Source organism: Dendropsophus ebraccatus, chromosome 5 (genome assembly GCF_027789765.1).
Source record: "Dendropsophus ebraccatus isolate aDenEbr1 chromosome 5, aDenEbr1.pat, whole genome shotgun sequence".
NCBI classification, from domain to species: Eukaryota; Metazoa; Chordata; class Amphibia; order Anura; family Hylidae; genus Dendropsophus; species Dendropsophus ebraccatus.
Genome location: NC_091458.1, coordinates 68,276,333 through 68,295,828, shown reverse-complemented (window position 1 = coordinate 68,295,828; position 19,496 = coordinate 68,276,333). Strand labels below are relative to the sequence as shown.

The window sequence follows — 19,496 nt, the reverse complement described above, 5'->3', positions numbered from 1 at the left end:
TCTATATTACAAGTTGGCCGCCTTTCCCAGCTATGTTCCTGTTAAGGAAACATAGCCCTAAAGAGGAAACGACTATGTTTTTCTAACCCTGGATAACACCTTTAAGAAGGACAATACTAACACTGGTTGGTTAGGTAACACGAACACCACAGATAAGTGGTAAACAGATAAAGGCCATACACCTTCAACAACGGACGCCAATCGATCTTTCAACTGCCAGTCATCTCTCCCGTCTGGCCTCTGTCCACCCCATACACAGAAATACACAGGGATTTCGTAATTTTCCACCAAGCCCGACCCCTATCTCTATCGACATCACCTGTCGGTGGTCAGTTGGGAGAACCCCTTACACTTTATATCGACAAAAGTATAGGGTGTTTAGGGACCTTTAGAATGAATCAGTTCATCACAAGCAAAAAGTGGTGTATGTGATATTCTGTCGTTGCCATTATTTTTAGATAAAAAAAAAATCATCCTTTGTTTTAAGAATTCAGGAATAAAAGGGATCTATTATTCTGGGAAAAGGTTGCCCAAGATTGATAACACATATACTAGCGACCATGATTGTTTGAGAATTGCCAGCATTGAAAAAGTGTTAATGTGTTACCAAATTGGGGTTATATACATAATAGGAAAGATAAATAAAAGTTCCATTCAAACTAAGTTTTAGACCACTTTTAAACCAGTGTACTTATTTAGTGTCTAAATCCGGCTTAAAATTGTTGCATTTTGACACCTATAAGGCATGGCCACTTTCGTTAAAGCGACTCTGTACCCACAATCTGACCCCCCCAAAGCACTTGTACCTTCGGATAGCTGCTGTCCTGGGGTCCGTTTAGCAGGTGATGCAGTTATTGTCCTAAAAAAATACTTTTAAACTTGAAGCCTGTGCCAAATGGGAGTATCTGTGCCCTAACTTTGCACAACCTCTCTGTCCCTCCTCCCCACCCTCTTCATCATTAGGAAAGCTGCAGGCAGGTTGCCTCCTATTCCCCACCTGTGGCAGCCTGGCACATGGGCTGGATCGTTAAGGCAGCTGGGCAATGTTCAGCATGGAGAAAATGTTTCAGTGGCATTCCTAATGATGAAGAGGGTGGGGAGGAGGGACGGAGGGGTGGTGCTAAGTTAGGGCACAGATACTCCCGTTTGGCATGGGCTTCAAGTTTAAAAGTATTTTTTAGGACAATAACTACATCACCTGCCGAACAGACCAGGCCAGGCCCTCTCCTCAAGTGAGGCAAAAATCTTTTTTTTTTTTCTTCTAACATGTGCCTCCGTGTTTTGATGCAATTTGTGTACTTTTATTGGAGACAAATTTTATCTCTAGGTGCCGCAATTTTCCTTTTTAGTATGTTAAAAAAAAAATTACTACTAGTCACTACTTGCTTTACATGGCATAACTGGTTCTAGTATACTGTTACATATGGCTGTGAGCAAGGTATTAGACACTTTGGCCAGTGGAGCTAATTTCTACATTTTTGTCTGAACTCTGTTCAAATTATACAGTAAGGCTTTTCCATGAATGTTGAAGGTGCTGGGGTCCTTTTTACTCTGATATATTGGGTAACACAGCCAACCAACATGCACCACCTGCAGTGGCGGATTATAATGTGGGCAGTTTGGGTGGCGGCCCGGGGCCCATGCCGCCACCCACATTATTAATATGCAGGATGTTACACGGCAGCACGTCACTTTCGGGGCCCAGCGGGCCCCCGATTCAGGACCGGAGTCAGCTCCGCAGCGCTGCTTGGATTGTAAATGCTAGCATGAAGTTGTTAGAAGGACCTGCCGTATTTGCTGCAGAGCAGTAGGCAAGGACCTCTGGTGATGTCATAAGGGGGCAGGGCTGAGAGGATGCAAATGGATAAAGGAACTGTGATCATTGTCATGTGACATGAAGGGGGCAGGGCTCACTTATACCTCCCCTGTGTATGCTGGGAGTTGTAGTCCTTCTCTTATATCTCCTCCTGTGATGTCCTCCGATCTCCCATAATAACAGACTGGACATGCTGGGAGTTGTAGTTCCCCCTGGTATACTTCATGTAATGCCCCCTGATTGTAATAATGTCTGGCAACTCCTTCTAGCAACTCCATTCTAGCCTGCTCTATGGTGAACAAGCTAGAATACAGACTCCAGGGAGAGGACCTCCTTCTAACAACTCCATTCTAGTCTCATCCCTGCGTGGATGCGATCTCACCAGCAGACGCAGAGCGATGACATCATTGCGCCTGCTGGTGGATCCACAAGACGCACACAATGGAGAAGAGGACCCGTCCCCCGCCTGGATTAGTGAGTATGATTTATTTTTTTTATTTTCTTGTGTTGAGGGAGAACAGGGGGCATTACTATGGGGAGCAGGGGACATTACTATGGGGGCACAGCATGGGGACATTACTACTATATGGGGGGCACAGCACGGGACCCACAAACCTCCTTATTTTACTGCACAGTGGAGTTACTACTGTATGGGAGCCTATGGGTGGGAAAAAGGGAAGGAAGTTGCTGGAAATGTGCGGAGCCTAAGATGTTTGTCTGACAGGTTCTGAAGAGATGAATTGTAGCTTGAAGAAATCATCATGGTGGTCCGGGCAAGATGGAGAGGAAACAGAGAGATCGCCTCAGATCAAGGAAGACGTCACCTGTGAGTTACCGAATTATGTTTTTTTTGTTCAGTATTTTGTCAAACTTTATTTGGTAGGTGTGCTAGGTGTGCCCGGAGGTGTGCTAATGTGCCCCGAGATGTGCTATACAAAGGGGCCCGCTGAGGCTCTCTCAACCAAGGGCCCACAAAAACCTGGAGCCGGCCCTGCCCTGAGTGATGTGCTGCACCTGCTGTGGGCTGTCTCTGGAGTCTGCCGCGCCCCCACCTCCCAGATTTCCTGTGGCTGAACAGGAACTCCCCCTCTGTCGCAGCACTTAGCTCCCCTGCGTGCAGTGTCAGTGCAACTGTACGCTGCTCCAGGTGGGCGGGACGCGGCGCTGCGTTGTGAAGAAGCTGGCGACGTCAGCCACGTGACCTGAGCTTGAGTCACGTGACGTGAGCTGACCAAGTCTGCGCCGCCCATGACGAAGAGGAGAGGACTGAGCCGAACGAACAGCAGCGGCCGCCTCTGGCTCAGGAGCAGCCTGTGTCTGTGTGAGACATTTTAACATTTAAGTTATTTTTCTTAGGCAATGGGGGGTGCTGGGAGGGAGGGGGGTGGTAGGGGCCCAGGTTGAGTGGACAGCCCGGGGCCCAGGGTACATTTAATCCGCCACTGACCACCTGTATAGTGAGCTGCAGACCATATAATAGTCCAGTTACAACTTAGATCGCAATATGGTAGTATATAATTGAGTCTTTCCCCTATATATGCAATTAAACTACCTGTATATGCCCCTGTATACCCCTGTTGAAGCCACTGGAGGACAGAATGTGTGGGGCTTGGTCTCCAAAGCCAGGCTTGGCCAGTTTTCCTGTTTGTATGGATACTGCATTATTTCCTACATCATGACAATGACCTTTATATCACATCTTTTAACACAGTTTGATTGGTACACCTGTACATTTATTGTTTATGGCTTTGTTTGTGATCACATACCATATCATGGAACTATGCTGCTGAATTTTCTGTGCGTTTCAAAAAAATTGTATTACTACATGTGTCTGTTATGTTATCTTATTGCTAGTATATATAGACAGTTAGAACAAGTGGCACTAACCAATTTTCTTAAATTCTGTGTTTATTAACAAACTCAGTTACCAAACAAATATCACGGGAGACAACAGACAGCTGGTGACGTTCACTGAGGCAACAGCTATTTCACACGGTCGTGCTTCTTCCCTCCCAGCCAAGCCGGAAGAAGCATGACTGCACTAAACAACTGTTGTCTCAGTGGACGTCACCAGCTGTCTCCCATGATAATTGTTTGTGACTGGGTTTGTTAATAAACGCAGAACTTAAGATCGGTGAATGCCACTCGTTCTGTACTGTATCTACTATCATGTTGTATGGAGCTGAGCACTAAGATGACTACCCAACACACAGGTTCATTCACATGCTGAGATTACCTTAGCACATATCCATTATGGTGCTTAAGATATACTTGAAAGTAGTGCCAGAAATTTCTGCAATTGATTGTGCATTATATCTTGTTGTGAGGTGCAGCCTGTGTACATGTGCTCTTTTCTCTTGATGGCCTGGGCATGTGGGCTAGCACTCCAATTTCCTAAATCTACTCATTCTCTCCTTTTTCTGTCAGTATTAACAGCATACAAAGTTGGGACATTGTGTTGGTGCTACATAATATATACTCACCCTCGGGTTCACTGTCACTTTCAGATGCACTCCCATAGCTGGCAATAAGTTTACTAAGGCCAGATGTAACCTGCTTTGGAATGACGGTTATGCCGGTAGATGTTGGCTCTTCACCACTATCAGATTCTACGAGAAGAAATGAGACCAAATGACTTATTCATGCAAGATCATGAAATATTGTAATAAAAAATAAGACACAATGTAAAGTCATCTGCATATTATTTTGGAGGTGGTGGAGATATAACACCAGCATACAGGACATTGAGCATATTACATCGCTTCTAGGTACGGAGAACTGTACCCAGTAACTTAATTAACCTAAGTTTCACAGATAAGCCTATTGCTTTTGATCTTACATCACCTCTGTCCTCTATATAGAGGTTTAGCTCTAGATACAAACCATTTTTTATAGTGGACACAAGGGGGGGGGGGCGGCTTATTTCTTGTGGGACACGTACTTTTTACTGGCACCCTCTGTTTTTATCATATAAAATATTACAAAGCCAAAATTTGATTGCTTACATAAACCAATGCAATATGTTTGCAACCAATTAGATGGGCGATTTGCTGGCGAAGTAGATGGGCTTCATGAACGATCCTTATATCGCTCATGCAGCCCTGGAAACTGACAGTACAGATATGTATATATCAGTGCTGTAAGTTACCAGATCGCAAGCAGCCTATACTTACCAGCCACACTGCTTACGATTCGGCATCTGTCTTTCTGGTCCTCGCACTGGCCGTATCTTCATGCCCTGCCTCCTCGGGCTGTCAATCATTCAGGAGGCGGCAGCTGTAGGAAGTTACAGAAGTGGCTGCAGGTCCAGAGAACCAGATACCGGATCACAAGCAACGTCTCTGGTAAGTATAGACTGCTTGTGACCTGGAAACCGATCTGTGCTGTCAGTTTCCCTTTATCTTTTTCAGCCACACAAATCCTGTTCACTCAGGGACATGGGCAGCTGATAAAGATAGATTTTAAAGGGGAACTTCAGGTAGAGGTAAAAAAGAAAAAAAAAGAACCTTCTGCAAAAGCTTATTAGCATTGCTTACCTATCTATCCCAGTTTTGAAACTACCAAAAATCCATTTAATTTTATTTATTTTGTGGCTGTAATTTCTGGTTGAGCAGTTGTACACAGTACTACAGGTTCCAGAATGCATTGCTTTCCCCTAGCTGTTCATCACAGTCCTCCACCCTGCCCATTCCCCGCCAAATCTGTTGCAGAACATCTAGGCTGTGTTCACACATTTCAGTTTCATTGTGTTAGAGAATTATTATCATTTCAAGGTGGTCCCACCCACACAGCACTGTATTATCTACCTTTAATTCCACACAGCACGCTGTATTCTCTACCTGTAACACCACACAGCACACTGTATTCTCTACCTGTAACACCACACAGCACGCTGTATTCTCTACCTGTAACACCACACAGCACGCTGTATTCTCTACCTGTAACACCACACAGCACACTGTATTCTCTACCTAAAACACCACACAGCACACTGTATTCTCTACCTGTAACACCACACAGCACGCTGTATTCTCTACCTGTAACACCACACAGCACACTGTATTCTCTATCTAAAACACCACACAGCACACTGTATTCTCTACCTGTAACACCACACAGCACGCTGTATTCTCTACCTGTAACACCACACAGCACACTGTATTCTCTACCTGTAACACCACACAGCACGCTGTATTCTCTACCTGTAACATCACACAGCACACTGTATTCTCTATCTAAAACACCACACAGCACACTGTATTCTCTACCTGTAACACCACACAGCATGCTGTATTCTCTACCTCGGACTTTATCCGATATTATCTTACACGGGATATACAGTTTATACCTTGTTTTTTGTCCAGGTGGGATTGGCAGTGCCGGCTCTGATACTCTGTGCTGTATAGCATCATTTAATTGTGTTATTGCATCATTTTGCAAAGACGCTGCAGTACTGCAATGAAACTCCAACATGTGTGAACACAGCCCTAATTTCACTGCAGAGTTTAGCGAAATCAGTGAAGTTGCAGCAGCTGCTTCTGGCTGGACAGAGATGGTGGATCACTCAGGAGATTGGGGGATCCAGCCAAGCCTCTTGTGACATCACGCCCTGCCACCTGTCTGCATCATCAGCCTGTGCTCAGCAGACACACACAATGTGAGACAGAGGCATGGAATATTTGTCTCCTAAGGTGTGAGAGCAGAGGGAGCAGGAGACAATATGGATCGGCACAGAGGCCATTTCTCTTCACTTCCTGGATGTCAATCAGCTACCAGTGTGGCAGAACCGCACAGATATGGTAATACATTGTATAGACACATCTATATAACTTTTTATGTACTTTTAAAGGAAAACAAGTTTTCCTTATGTGGATTTCCGCTCTAAAGCAGGCTAATCACTGTCACTTTTACATGGGCCAAATATCACGTTTCTAGAGATGTTCTTGGCCAATAATCCTGTGTAAAAGGCCCTTTAACCCCTTAAGGACGGGGCCAATTTTCGTTGTTGCGTTTAAGTTTTTTCCTCCTTGTGTTTAAAAGGCCATAGCACTTGCATTTTTCCACCTAGAAACCCACATGAGCCCTTATTTTTTGCGTCACTAATTGTACTTTGCAACGACAGGCTGAATTTTTGCATAAAGTACACTGCGAAACCAGGAAAAAATTCAAAGTGTGGTGAAATTGAACAAAAAAAGGCATTTCTTTTACTTGGGAGGTATTTATTATTACGCCATTCGCCCTGGGGTAAAACTGACTTGTTATGCATGTTCCTCAAGTCGTTACGAATAGAGATGAACGAACCTCGAGCATGCTCGAGTCGATCCGAACCCGATTAGCCCCAGCTAATCAAATACCGAACGTTCGGGTTCGGATCGACTCGAACCCGAACCCGGTTCGCTCATCTCTAGTTACGATTAAAACGATATATAACATGTATAACTTTTCTTGTATGAGATGGCTTGTAAAAAATTCAAACCATTGTTAACAAATATATGTTCCTTAAAATCGCTCCATTCCCAGGCTTATAGCGCTTTTATCCTTTGGTCTATGGGGCTGTGTGAGGTGTCATTTTTTGCGCAATGATGTGTTCTTTCGATCGGTACCTTGATTGCGCATATACGACTTTTTGATCACTTTTTAATACATTTTTTCTGAATTTGATGCGACCAAAAATGCGAAATTTTGCACTTTGGTATTTTTTTGCGCTTACGCCGTTTACCGTGCAAGATCAGGAATATGATTAATTAATAGTTTGGGCGATTACGCACGCGGCAATAGCAAACATGTTTATTTATTTTTATTTATAACCTGGGAAAAGGGGGGTGATTCAGACTTATTATTATTGACAACACTTTTTTTTCTTACACATATACTAGAAGCCCCCCTGGGGGACTTCTAGTATATACACTTTGATCTCTCATTGAGATCTTTGCTGTATACTTATACAGCAAAGATCAATGAGATCGGCACTTGTTTGCTTTCGGCTGCTGCAGCCGAAAACAAATGAGTGCCGAGCCGGGGTCAGTGCCATCTTGGAGCAGACCCCGGCAGGTAATAATACGGAGATCGCTCCTCCGGGACAATGTCCCGGAGGAGCGATCTCCGTCACTAGACACCAGGGAAGTGCTGGATCAGTTATTGGATGCAGCTGTCAACTTTGACAGCTGCCTCCGATTACCTTATTAGCGGGCACGGCGATCAGACCGTGCCCGCTAATAGCCATGGTCCCGGGCTACACGCGGCACCCGGGATGGCGGTGGTTCAGAGCGGAGGTTAAGTGTCACTGTCGTTAAAAAAATTTTTAAAATCAATAGTACAGCCGATTTTAAGAAACTTTGTAATTGGGTTTATTAGCCGAAAAATTAATTTTTATCATGAAAAGGCAGTTTGAAGCTCCCCTCATGTCTTCATTGCTCTCTATGGAGAGGGGAGAGATGAGGCACCAAAACAGGACATCACCAGGCTATCTCCTCCGACGTCAGCACTGACCTCTCTGACCTATGAATAGGGGCTTTCAGGGCTTCCTGCTGTTTAATCCTTTGTTCTCTGCTGTGACTAATATCCCTCCTTCCCCCTCCCCTCTCCATAGCACAGACAGGATCCGACTGATGTAAAACAGTTGAGATTGCCTGATAATGAGCAGTAAATGACAGAAAGGAGAGGATGGGGGGACCTGGAAAAAGTCTTTTTTTTATAAAAATTCAGATAATGGCATATTTGCCTAATAAACCCAATCACAAAGTTTCTTAAAATTGCCTGGACTATTGATTTCTGCAAAAAAAAAAAAAAAAAAAAGTAATGACAGTGACACTTTAAGATACACCATAAAGATATGATCAGTAGGGGGATATATTGCCAATATCTGCAAATCAGCTAGCAGAGGTTGCTGCACTATTGTCTTTATTCACACCAGTCCCATAAATATTTAAAGCGTAACTGTCATGTTTTTTTTTTATTGCAGAAATCAGTAGTATAAGCGATTTTAAGAAACTCTGTAATAGGTTTCAGCCAAAAAAGCCTCCTTCTGTACTCAAGAAGCAATCTCCCAGCCTCCCCCCGACTTATTATCTGTGCATTATCAGGCAAACACGTCTTCATTACAGAGAAGCCAGTGAAGACGGGCTCTGCTCTCTCCATTGTAAGCCTATGAAGGGGGGAGGGACTGAGGGAGATGAGGGAGCAGGAAGAGGTGACATGAAGGTCAGCTGTTTGTAGACTGTCTGGGCACCTAAATCGCTAAATTCAGGTGTCAGAAAGGTCAGTGCTTATCTATGAACTTACTGAGAGAAGATTGCAGGGTGTTGTGCTTTGCAGAAATCCTCCGTGCTCAGTGACTCCTAACAGCCCCTCCCCTCTCCATAGCCACATAATGGAGACAGAAATCCTGCTTCTTTTGATGTGAGGGGGGAGGCTGGGAGATTGCTTTTTCAGTCCAGAAGGAAACTCTTTTAGTACATAAAACCTATTACAGAGTTTCTTAAAATCGCTTGTACTGTTGATATTTAATGTTTTCAGAAAAATGACCCTGAAATGACAGTTACGCTTTAAATAAACATAAAACAAACAAAAAAGAAATATAAGAAAACAAATGCCGATACCTGGGTCACTACCCGCAAGCATATCTAGTGGGTTCACAGTCTGTGTATTACTCTGACTGGTCAGCGATTCCTTGGGAATTCCTTCTAATTTTACAGGCGCTTCCTGTTTTGCAGCCTCTAAGACAAATTGATTTCTCATCTTCTTTGCATGCTGGTAATTTTTCCTGGATGATTCGTCCTTGGCACCACCTGGACCATTCCTCATTCCCTTCATCTTACTGCAAAAGTACATGGCACATACAAAATAAAATTGTAATAAAAAGCTGATCAGTTGTTGACACACGGGGAGATGCATTCCTCACACAAAGCAAGGCATCAAACAAGTTCACTAGACATTAACTGTACAAGCTAGAGCCAAGAGCAGGATAAAACCACTTTATATGCCTTACCAGAGCAAATAGAGGTTGCTGAAGACCAAAACACCCTACACAAAATAATGAGCAACTATAACAAAGATTATACAAACCCAAATTGTGCGGTTGTCAGCACTTCTCCTCTCTCTTCCTTTTCTTTTTGGAGACGAAACTTTTTTGCAACGTTTTGTAAAGTTGGGTAGTTTCTACAAACATGAAAATTGAGATAAGCAGTAATGATAAAGAGTATACACAAGTCTGCACGGCTATGGTTTCAGGAAACAAAGAGGCAAACAATCCTTCATACAGTAAAGAAACATACAATGATCTGATTGTAGGGGTCTGCAGCACCTTCACCATAGCAGGCACAGTTGCAGCAGCTAAGATCAGTACTACACATAGATCAGTCCCATTAACTAGTATAGGACTGAGCAGTAATATACTTGTCTATTTTAGGCATACTCAGGAAGGGCTTTTAAATCATAAGTCATTAAAATGTACTATACTGAGGCAGTTCATGTAAGATAATGTTTTCTCCTTAGAGGGCAGCATCAAATCGTTCCGTAACATTTTCAACTGTAAATAACGGCTAAGCTACAGACACAAAGATGGCTGTATTCACAATCTGGCAAATTACAGGAGACATGGAATTAACTTGACCTTTTCAGAAAGAAAAGGCTTAAATTAAAAAAAAAATCATGACCACTTGTTCCCTGTTTGGAGTAGGCACTCATCGCAGAGAGCGGGTCATTACAAGGGCAGATTTTCTAGCCGGCACTACAGATTTCTATGACAACCACAATTTCTGGACCAAGGAATGAAAAACTTTATAATTTATACAACAGCAGCAAGTGAAGAAGAAATTGCAGTGAACAGCCAGCGATGGTAATAACTGTGTCACCACAATGCCTATCATTTCTTATTGCAATAATTATTACCTCCCTGATACTAGATGGGATCACTGAGGAGGACACATCAGCTAATATGAATAAATGAAGAATTGTCTATTTGTCTGCACTTTGTTTCCTTAGTTTTACTTTTATTGGCGTATTTAGTGTTGGGACTCAATATGCCACTAAGGGCAGCTTTGAGCCCTGAACAGACAAGTATACATTTGGGAAATGGACTATGGTCAGCCTATTAAAATGAATGTACCTGCAGTAAACCTTTTTGACAGGATAGTGATGCAACAATAACATCTGGTCTTCTGCCCCACATCGGGCTACACATCAACTACCAGTCAAAAAGCAATGACAAGACATAGCCCAAAGGGTTGCCGACAGGCCCACTGACCTGAATAGGCAGAATGTAGTAATTTCCTGGACATACAGCATACAAGGACATAAAAAAACACACAAAAATAGTATAATTTAAGGAAACGGGCAGAACATAGTCATAAAATAACTACATTCTCCCCAATGAAGTCAACCCACCCATTGGAAACATATCAAGCTATGCATAGTCATCTCTTAATAGGTTGCCTAGGTGTTGTTCAATCTGGGGCAAAAAACGAGATGTGAACATAGAAAATTCAGAACGTACAAAAATGCTTTTATTCTACAGGACATCCTATTCTTTCCTCACCACACTCCCCCCAGTGCCCTCCTGTCCGCAGCCTTCACTACTTCAGAGAGAAACTCATCTAGGAAGTGACAGTGCACTCGGCTTATCACTTACTAAAACGGGACAGGGTGGCAGCCATTGATCGGCTGAGCAGTCCGTCTTCGAAGTGGTGGTGGGAGCGTTTAGAGAGGGACCAGGAGAAACCGCAGGAGGATGATAGGAAACCATGGCTGGTTAGGAAGCTAAAATTATTATGTTAATTTGTTTTCCCTGAGACCCATTGGCATCACAACATATGGGGTAAATTCGCCCCTGCGAGCCCCTGGGACGAAGGAATATTTAATGAAAAAAATAACAATTAAATTTTAATCCCCTCCTCCATTAGGTATAAATAGGCTCCACCTCCCCCTAGACCTCAGTCTAATTATAAAGAAACATAAAACACAGGGAGGGAGTCTTGTGATGCCAATGGGTCTCAGGGAAAACAAATTAACATAATAATTTTAGCTTCCCTTACGTCCCATTGGCATCACAACATATGGGGAATTAGCAAGCATTATCCCCAATGGGCGGGTTATTTATTACATCCGCATTATGAACAGATCTTGCAAAGGTTGTTCTTGACAAGAAAGAAGTATCCAGCCTGAAATATCTCACAAAAGGTAGTCAAAGACGACCAGGTAGCTGCCTGGCCTCAAGTGGCACAGCGGCACGCTCTGCCCAAGTGGAGGCCACAGCTCTAGTAGAGTGAGCCCTGGTAAATTCTGGTGGATCCAGATCAGCAGAGGAGTAACATAAGGCAATGGAGTCACAGATTCATCTGAATATTGAAGGTTTTGAAGCCTTTCTCCCCTTGTTCTTTCCTGCGAAAGGGATAAAGAAATTCTCGTCTTTACGAAAATCACCTACTCTAGGGGGAGGTGGAGCCTATTTATACCTAATGGAGGAGGGGATTAAAATTTAATTGTTATTTTTTCATTAAATATTCCTTCGTCCCAGGGGCTCGCAGGGGCGAATTTACCCCATATGTTGTGATGCCAATGGGACGTAAGGGAATAAGGTGTTTATTATGTTGTATATATGGGCAGCATTATATACAAAGTTTTAAAGTGCTGGAGTACCCCCTTAAGTTCAGTTCAGTAGAACTACCAGAGAAAGAGGTATCAAGGCCAGAGTATGACAGCTACTGTGCAGTAGCATAGTAGCTCTCTGAATGCAACCAGAATCTTAAAGGGTTTATCTAGGATTAGAAAAACGTGACTGCTTTCTTCTAAAAATCGTCTGTGAAGCCCTACTCACACAATGTTTACACTCTGTAAATAAGCCACAGTTTATGAGATCATCGGCTATAATAGTGCATTTATGGAAGTATGCTAGTTTCAACAACAAAGATTTAATCGCTCACTTCACCAACAGTGAATTTGATTGTTTGGATGATAAATCCAAGAACAAATACTAGTTCTGTCTATCAAAAACACTTATAGCCTTCCTAACTACTTTAATACACAGCCAAGCAATAGCATAGAACATGCCTGAATGCATCCCATGGAGTACAGAATTCCTTCTAAAACTCTCCTCAAACATAAGAGTTACATACAGATATGTTCACTCAGTATCAACTTTCTGATTCACTGACATCACTGCAGTCGGCGGGTGCAGCGAGCTGACAGCTGAGCACTACAGTCTGATGCACACAGCTGTAATCTGGCCCATGGTTACAGCCCCCGCTGCTTACATCTGCTCAGGTTCTGCACACAGCGTGCTTTCACTGTTGCTACTGTCGGACTGCTGACAGCCAGTCATTATGTTTTGAAAGCTAATCTGATTCTTTATGTCATGAAGGAGGAATCTGTATTACAACACCTACAATACCTCTGAGCATACCAAGGGAGGTTATAATCACTTGTCATTTATAAAGCCGTTATGAACAAATTAACTGTTTTAATTTCTTAAAGGGGTAGTGCGGCGCTAAACAATTATTCACTAAATAACACGCATTACAAAGTTATACAACTTTGTAATGTATGTTATGTTAGTGAATGGCCCCCTTCCCCGTGTTTCCCCCCACCCACACTAGACCCGGAAGTGTATTTAGTGAATAATTGTTTAGCGCCGCACTACCCCTTTAACAGCAAAATACTAAGCTAACAACAGGACAACTCTCTCTTCTGTCTCCATACACTCACCGGCCACTTTATTAGGTACACCATGCTAGTAACGGGTGGTCTTCTGCTGCTGTAGCCCATCTGCCTCAAAGTTCGATGTACTGTGCGTTCAGAGATGCTCTTCTGCCTACCTTGGTTGTAACGGTTGGCTATTTGAGTCACTGTTGCCTTTCTATCAGCTCAAACCAGTCTGCCCATTCTCCTCTGACCTCTGGCATCAACAAGGCATTTCCGCCCACAGAACTGCCGCTCACTGGATGTTTTTTCTTTTTCGGACCATTCTCTGTAAACCCTAGAGATGGTTGTGCGTTAAAATCCCAGTAGATCAGCAGTTTCTGAAATACTCAGACCAGCCCTTCTGGCACCAACAACCATGCCACGTTCAAAGGCCCTCAAATCACCTTTCTTCCCTATACTGATGCTCGGTTTGAACTGCAGGAGATTGTCTTGACCATGTCTACATGCCTAAATGCACTGAGTTGCCGCCATGTGATTGGCTGATTAGAAATTAAGTGGTAACGTGCAGTTGGACAGGTGTACCTAATAAAGTGGCCGGTGAGTGTAGTTCGCCATACTGTTTGATAAAATGAATGCAGTGACAGCGATTTTGGTTAATATATATATATATATATATATATATATATATATATATATATATACATACATACATACATACACACAGTGATACATTGGTTTAAGAGTAACTTGGATTGAGGGTGTTTTGCAAGAAGAGCTCAGTTTTTCAAAATTGGAACTTTGTTTACAAGCATTGCTTTGGTTTAAGAGCTCCCAATACTGGGTGGGAGGCGAAGTGGGGGAGGGGCATGGTCTGCACAGCATGGTCTCCAGTACTGTACTCTGATCCAGGAAGTCTCCCTCACCTTCCAAATCATGGTAGATCCACTTCAGGCTGGGGCTTACATCAGGGGACAGGACTGTGGAGATAATCTCTTCATAGCTGTAACCCCTCTCTCCCCGTAAAGAGAGTGCTGCTATACTTTGCTCACATCTGTCCTGCTCATTCCTTCATGCTCCCTGCAGTCTCTGTCAGCCCTTCTGTTTCCCATCCACTCCATTCCTGCTAAAATGTGCCTGCACTCACACTCATCTATACACACTGCGGCTATAATGTGTCTGCACTCGCACTCAGCTATACACACTGCTGCTATAATGTGCCTGCATTAACCCTCAGCCATCCACACTGCTGAATAGAAAAGGATCTGTTACTGTCCTCCTGCACAGCTCTGTCATTCTCACTTCCTGATTGGTCCATGCTGAACACCCCCCTTACTTGTTATAATGTGACCACACAGACCTGCTTCGCTATTCTAGTCTGTTGTACTACGCTCCTGCATTATGGAACTCTGCACTTCCCTCCTGTATCTACAAACTGCTTCTGTTTTTTCATTTTTATGCACTTACTATACATTATACACCACATGCTGCTTGGCTATACTCTACAGTAACTTATATGACATATCCAGCTTTCTAAATGTTTGTTTTACCTATTATTCAGAATTAAATAAATTATTTTTTAGGTGTGGAACCATTTGTCTGCATTTCAATAATTCCTTATGGGAAAATTTGCTTTGGTTTAAGAGTGATTTGGATTACAAGCACAGTCCCAGAACGAATTATGATGTCAGCCCAATACTTTTGTACCTGGCTTAAAGGGTGTGGATTGACACTTTAGGACAGGTACTATGTTGGAATTGCCTTGTGGGCAAAATCATGTTGGCATGCAGTGGCCAATGCATGAACAACAGGCCACATACAGACATGGTTTTACCCACATGCAGTGATCGCAACCAACTACCTGCCCCACCATTTCAGCCCAATACCTTTTTACTTGGCTTTACTAAGTCTGAAGTGAACCAATGGGCAGCTCAGCTCCATTGAAGTGAATAGAGCAGAGTAATACCACTTACAACCTGAGGACAAGTGTGGCACTAGTTCTGGAGTAAAGCAGGTATGTCTTTCTAATCCTGGATAACCCATTTTAACAGCTCTCTCTATGTAGCTCATAAAGTGGAGGGGTGAAGAACATATATAAAGAAAGGCAGATAGATACATACCTCACCTCCCTCCTGCAAATGCCCCAGACCAGACATATCTGATGCATCTGTATTGAGTATTAATGTAGAAGCAACTATCGTGCAACTGCCACAGTTTTAGGGGCAATTCAATGTGTATAACATTTATGTGATGACAATATTATAGGATATATAGTAAAATAAATGAACAGTAATAAAAACACATACTTTCGTCTCTCTTCTCTCCATTTACTGATTTCTTCATCAGTGTCCAATTTTATTCTTTTCGCCCCAGGTCCATGCATCTAAGAACAGGAAAAAACTAAAAAGTTGTATGATGTAGGATATGCAAATAAAACTACAGCTCACTAACCTGCTGATACATCAGTCGGGCAATATGCATAAAATTCTCAGACTACGCATCTACTAGAGACAAGCTGATCAGAGCAAGTTTTGCTCCACAGACCAGCTGCTTACAGTGAGGGAGCTGCAAGAATAAGGTTAAAACTACACACACCAATCTCCATTAAACTAAAACTCCCATTGCAATGCGGAATAATGGTATATTAGTGCACCAAACATCCCAACTAATTTATATTATCCCACTGGATGTAGGAGAGTCAGCAGCAGAATGGAACACTAGAGAGCAGTACTGAGCAGTGTAAGCTATAGAACTTACTACAAGCTGCAGTTGTGTCCCTGATTCTGTCTCTCTGTCTGCCACTCTCTCTCTCACCACTCCTATCTACGAGCAGCTGTATTCTCATCATGCTGACCGTGTTAAGGGAAATTTGAGCGGTTTCTGAAGAATAAATGAGGTTTCAGAGGGGCGGGGGGGGACCAAAAAAGAAGCCTGGTAAGTGGAGAATGTAATATGTCTGATTAAAGATTCTTACATTCACTTGTATTGATTTATGTGATTTTGGTGAAAGTGTGATGCCTTTACAAAGTCACACATATATGTAAATGTACTATTGTATTTTGGGTCCATAATTATGGTAGAAACTTACCAGGTTTAGGAAAATTTCACACACAGTTTTGTGGCAGTTTTTCCTTTAGTTTTTAGAACCAAAGTCAAGTGGACCCAACAGGAAGAGGAGATATAAGAACTTCTTTTAATATTTTACCTTCCTTTGGAATCCCCTTCTGGCTTAGGTTCAGAAAACTAAACAAAAAAAAACTACCACAAAATGCTGTGTGTGAACCCCCCTCAGACAAACGGTACTGTACCCCCCTGACGATTACTTTATGCAAAACTTACATTTCTCCAGTGAAACTGTACCAGCTTCTCATGGGCTCTGAAATTGCAGTCTACCTCTTGGCACTGTAAATTAAAATAATAATTAAAAAAAAAAAAAAAACAATGTTTAAACTGCACTGCTTTTTTTCACGTTCTTTCTTCTCATTCTTTGTAACTATTCATATAATAAGATGTGACTGTGTTATATGTTTTAGATTGCAACAAGCAGAGAATAAGACAGCACCACCCTTTGATATATAAAAGGATGCAAGCATGCTATAGGACTATCCTTGCCCTAAAATGTGTACAAGATAAAGCCTTCAATAGCATCCTAGATGAGAGTTTGTGCCCAAGGTGGCACAAAGAAAAGCAGTAACATTTCAACCATCACAGTAACTTGACAAAGACAACGCTATTGTACAGGTCAAAATGTGGGGGCTTTTCGGTTTGCTATTTTGGGCACAATAATAGAAGGACTCATCACGGCTGCAGCCAACAGCTTTGTCTTTTGTGGTTCTTTTAGATGGCTTGGATGTGCTTCTATCCACACACAAGGAAGGCAGAACACTATGTATTGATCTTTTACTGGTTCCATTTGTCATTAAAATGTACCTGTACTTTCAAAAGATTTTTTCAATACCTACATGATTTTATTAAAATTAACCATTCAGAGTGATGACAAGTTTTATAGGGGCTAAGTTCTGCTCAGTGGAATTGGGCTCTGTAAGAATGACAGCCATGGGCAAGCAGGGAATGAGAGTATAGATAGAAAAAAAAAACTTTTACCGCAGCATAAGCAGAATTATTTAGAAAAAATACTCCTCGGAATATCTCTTTTAAGTCTGTAGTCCTATGGCACATCTGCCCAAATCTACAAGCACATTACTTAGGCTGAAGCTATACAGTGACACAAAGATTGCATGACATTGCACATAATTTAGGTGGACCATAGTGGACTTTTGGTTGCAAGCGACTTTGCCACCACTTCATTCTTTATTACCACTCAATGCAAGTTGCATGCAACTATGATGTGCTTGCGCCTATGTTTTTACAGCCAAATCTCAACTGTAATAAAATGGCACAAATTAAACTCAGATATGATTTGCCTTTGCGTGACCAAAGTCAACATGTAGACCCAACTTTACATTGCCTATTTTTAACTTTCAGAAAAATCTACAAACTAACAGAGGTCAGGCAGGCTTTTTTCTTTATCTTTCCTCTGCTATTGAGCTGAAGAGTAAGGGCCCTTTTACATGGCTAATTATCGTCAACGAGTGTTCCTAGGAACGCTAATTTAGCAGATAACTGGCCTACACAGAAAGATTATCTGACAAAGATTTGAAGCCAAAACCAGAAACAGACTATAAATAGAGAAAGGGTCATGACTCAAAGGAAAGCCTGAGATTTTTTTTCTCTTTTCAACTCCATTCCTGGCTTTGGCTTTAAATCTTTGGCAGATAATCTGTCAGATAATCTTTCTGTGTAAATGGACCCTAAAGTGGGGCTCATTTACATACAGCGCAGGTATTATTACAGGCAGGGACAGAGGCTATAAGCATATGTTATAAATGTTTTTTTACTGATTGATTCCCTTTAAATGGAATAATAGGAATAAGATGTCTGAGCAGGACTACACCATTTCGCTTTGTAATTTATTGTGGACTTTGTTATAATAAAGTTGGAAATTTTTTAACTGGACTGGACTGCTGAAATACTTCTCATTTCTTGCAATATTAATTTGAATACCCTGCATGTAATGTTACACTTCAGAAGCAGTGATGTTGGACCACATATAGACTGATTGCCGAGGGGTTATAGAAGACAGACTGGCAGTGATCAGCCAAGCTCTGATCTAGAAATAGCCCCTTAAATATCACAGCACAATTGTCACATAGTCTGCCCAGAGCAGACACTCGACAGTACACCAGCTTATTACAGGTTGAATTTACACAACAGTTTTTTAGTACCTTGATGTGTTGTGAAACGTGTTCCTCGTACTTTTCCTGGTTTTTAAAGCCTCGATCACAGGTGTCACAGTAATGTGAGTAAACAGGTTCTTTTCTCTTCTTTTTCTGAAGCCGCAGAATATAAACAAGAGCAATGTTAACTTAACTCAAGAGCCATTTTATATATAGAAAGAATTAATTTCATTTAAAGGGGTACTCCGGCCCAGGGGTATTTTTAAGCAATGGCCGGGGAGGGGATGGTTATGGACGGCGGAGGTCACTTACCTCCCCGATTCCAGTGCCGGGGATGGGTGTACCGTGCGGAGCCATCGGGGACCCGGTGCTGGAACCTGGGAGGTAAGTGACCTCCACCGTCCATAACCACCCCCTTCCCGGCCATAGCTTAAAAATAACCCCGTGCCGGAGTACCCCTTTAAGGTTGATTTCCTTATTTTAGTAGAGAATTATATATGGACAAACAAATGTAGCAATATATATGAACCTAAAGGCTTTATTCAGTGTGAGATCACAGTTCCATGTAAGTACCAAAAAGCGATTGGATTTACATGAACTTGTAATACTGTCATGTGACTATAGCCTTATATACGTATACGTATATACGTATAGGACAATATGTATGTCGCTATGTATGTTGCTGGGCAAGTTGAGCCCTGGCTGTCAATCAAATAAACTCAAGGATGGGAGGGGGTACAAGTAGGCATTTCAGTTTGCAGCAGATCAGGGGCTTGGAAAAGCCTCTCTGACACTTTGCACTAGAAAAT

The 19,496-nt window shown here is 42.4% G+C and overlaps 1 protein-coding gene across 1 annotated transcript in view; it reads right to left on the bottom strand.

Annotated features, from left to right (window-relative positions):
• NUFIP1 (nuclear FMR1 interacting protein 1) overlaps positions 1–19,496 on the bottom strand; it is a 29,241-nt gene that overhangs the window by 5,739 nt on the left and 4,006 nt on the right. The window contains exons 3-8 of the mRNA XM_069970532.1: positions 18,736–18,840; positions 16,790–16,852; positions 15,757–15,833; positions 9,881–9,973; positions 9,415–9,632; positions 4,300–4,425 (exon numbers count right to left, since the gene is read on the bottom strand). Coding sequence (XP_069826633.1) covers positions 4,300–4,425; positions 9,415–9,632; positions 9,881–9,973; positions 15,757–15,833; positions 16,790–16,852; positions 18,736–18,840 — 682 coding nt within the window. The remainder of the gene's footprint in view (positions 1–4,299; positions 4,426–9,414; positions 9,633–9,880; positions 9,974–15,756; positions 15,834–16,789; positions 16,853–18,735; positions 18,841–19,496) is intronic.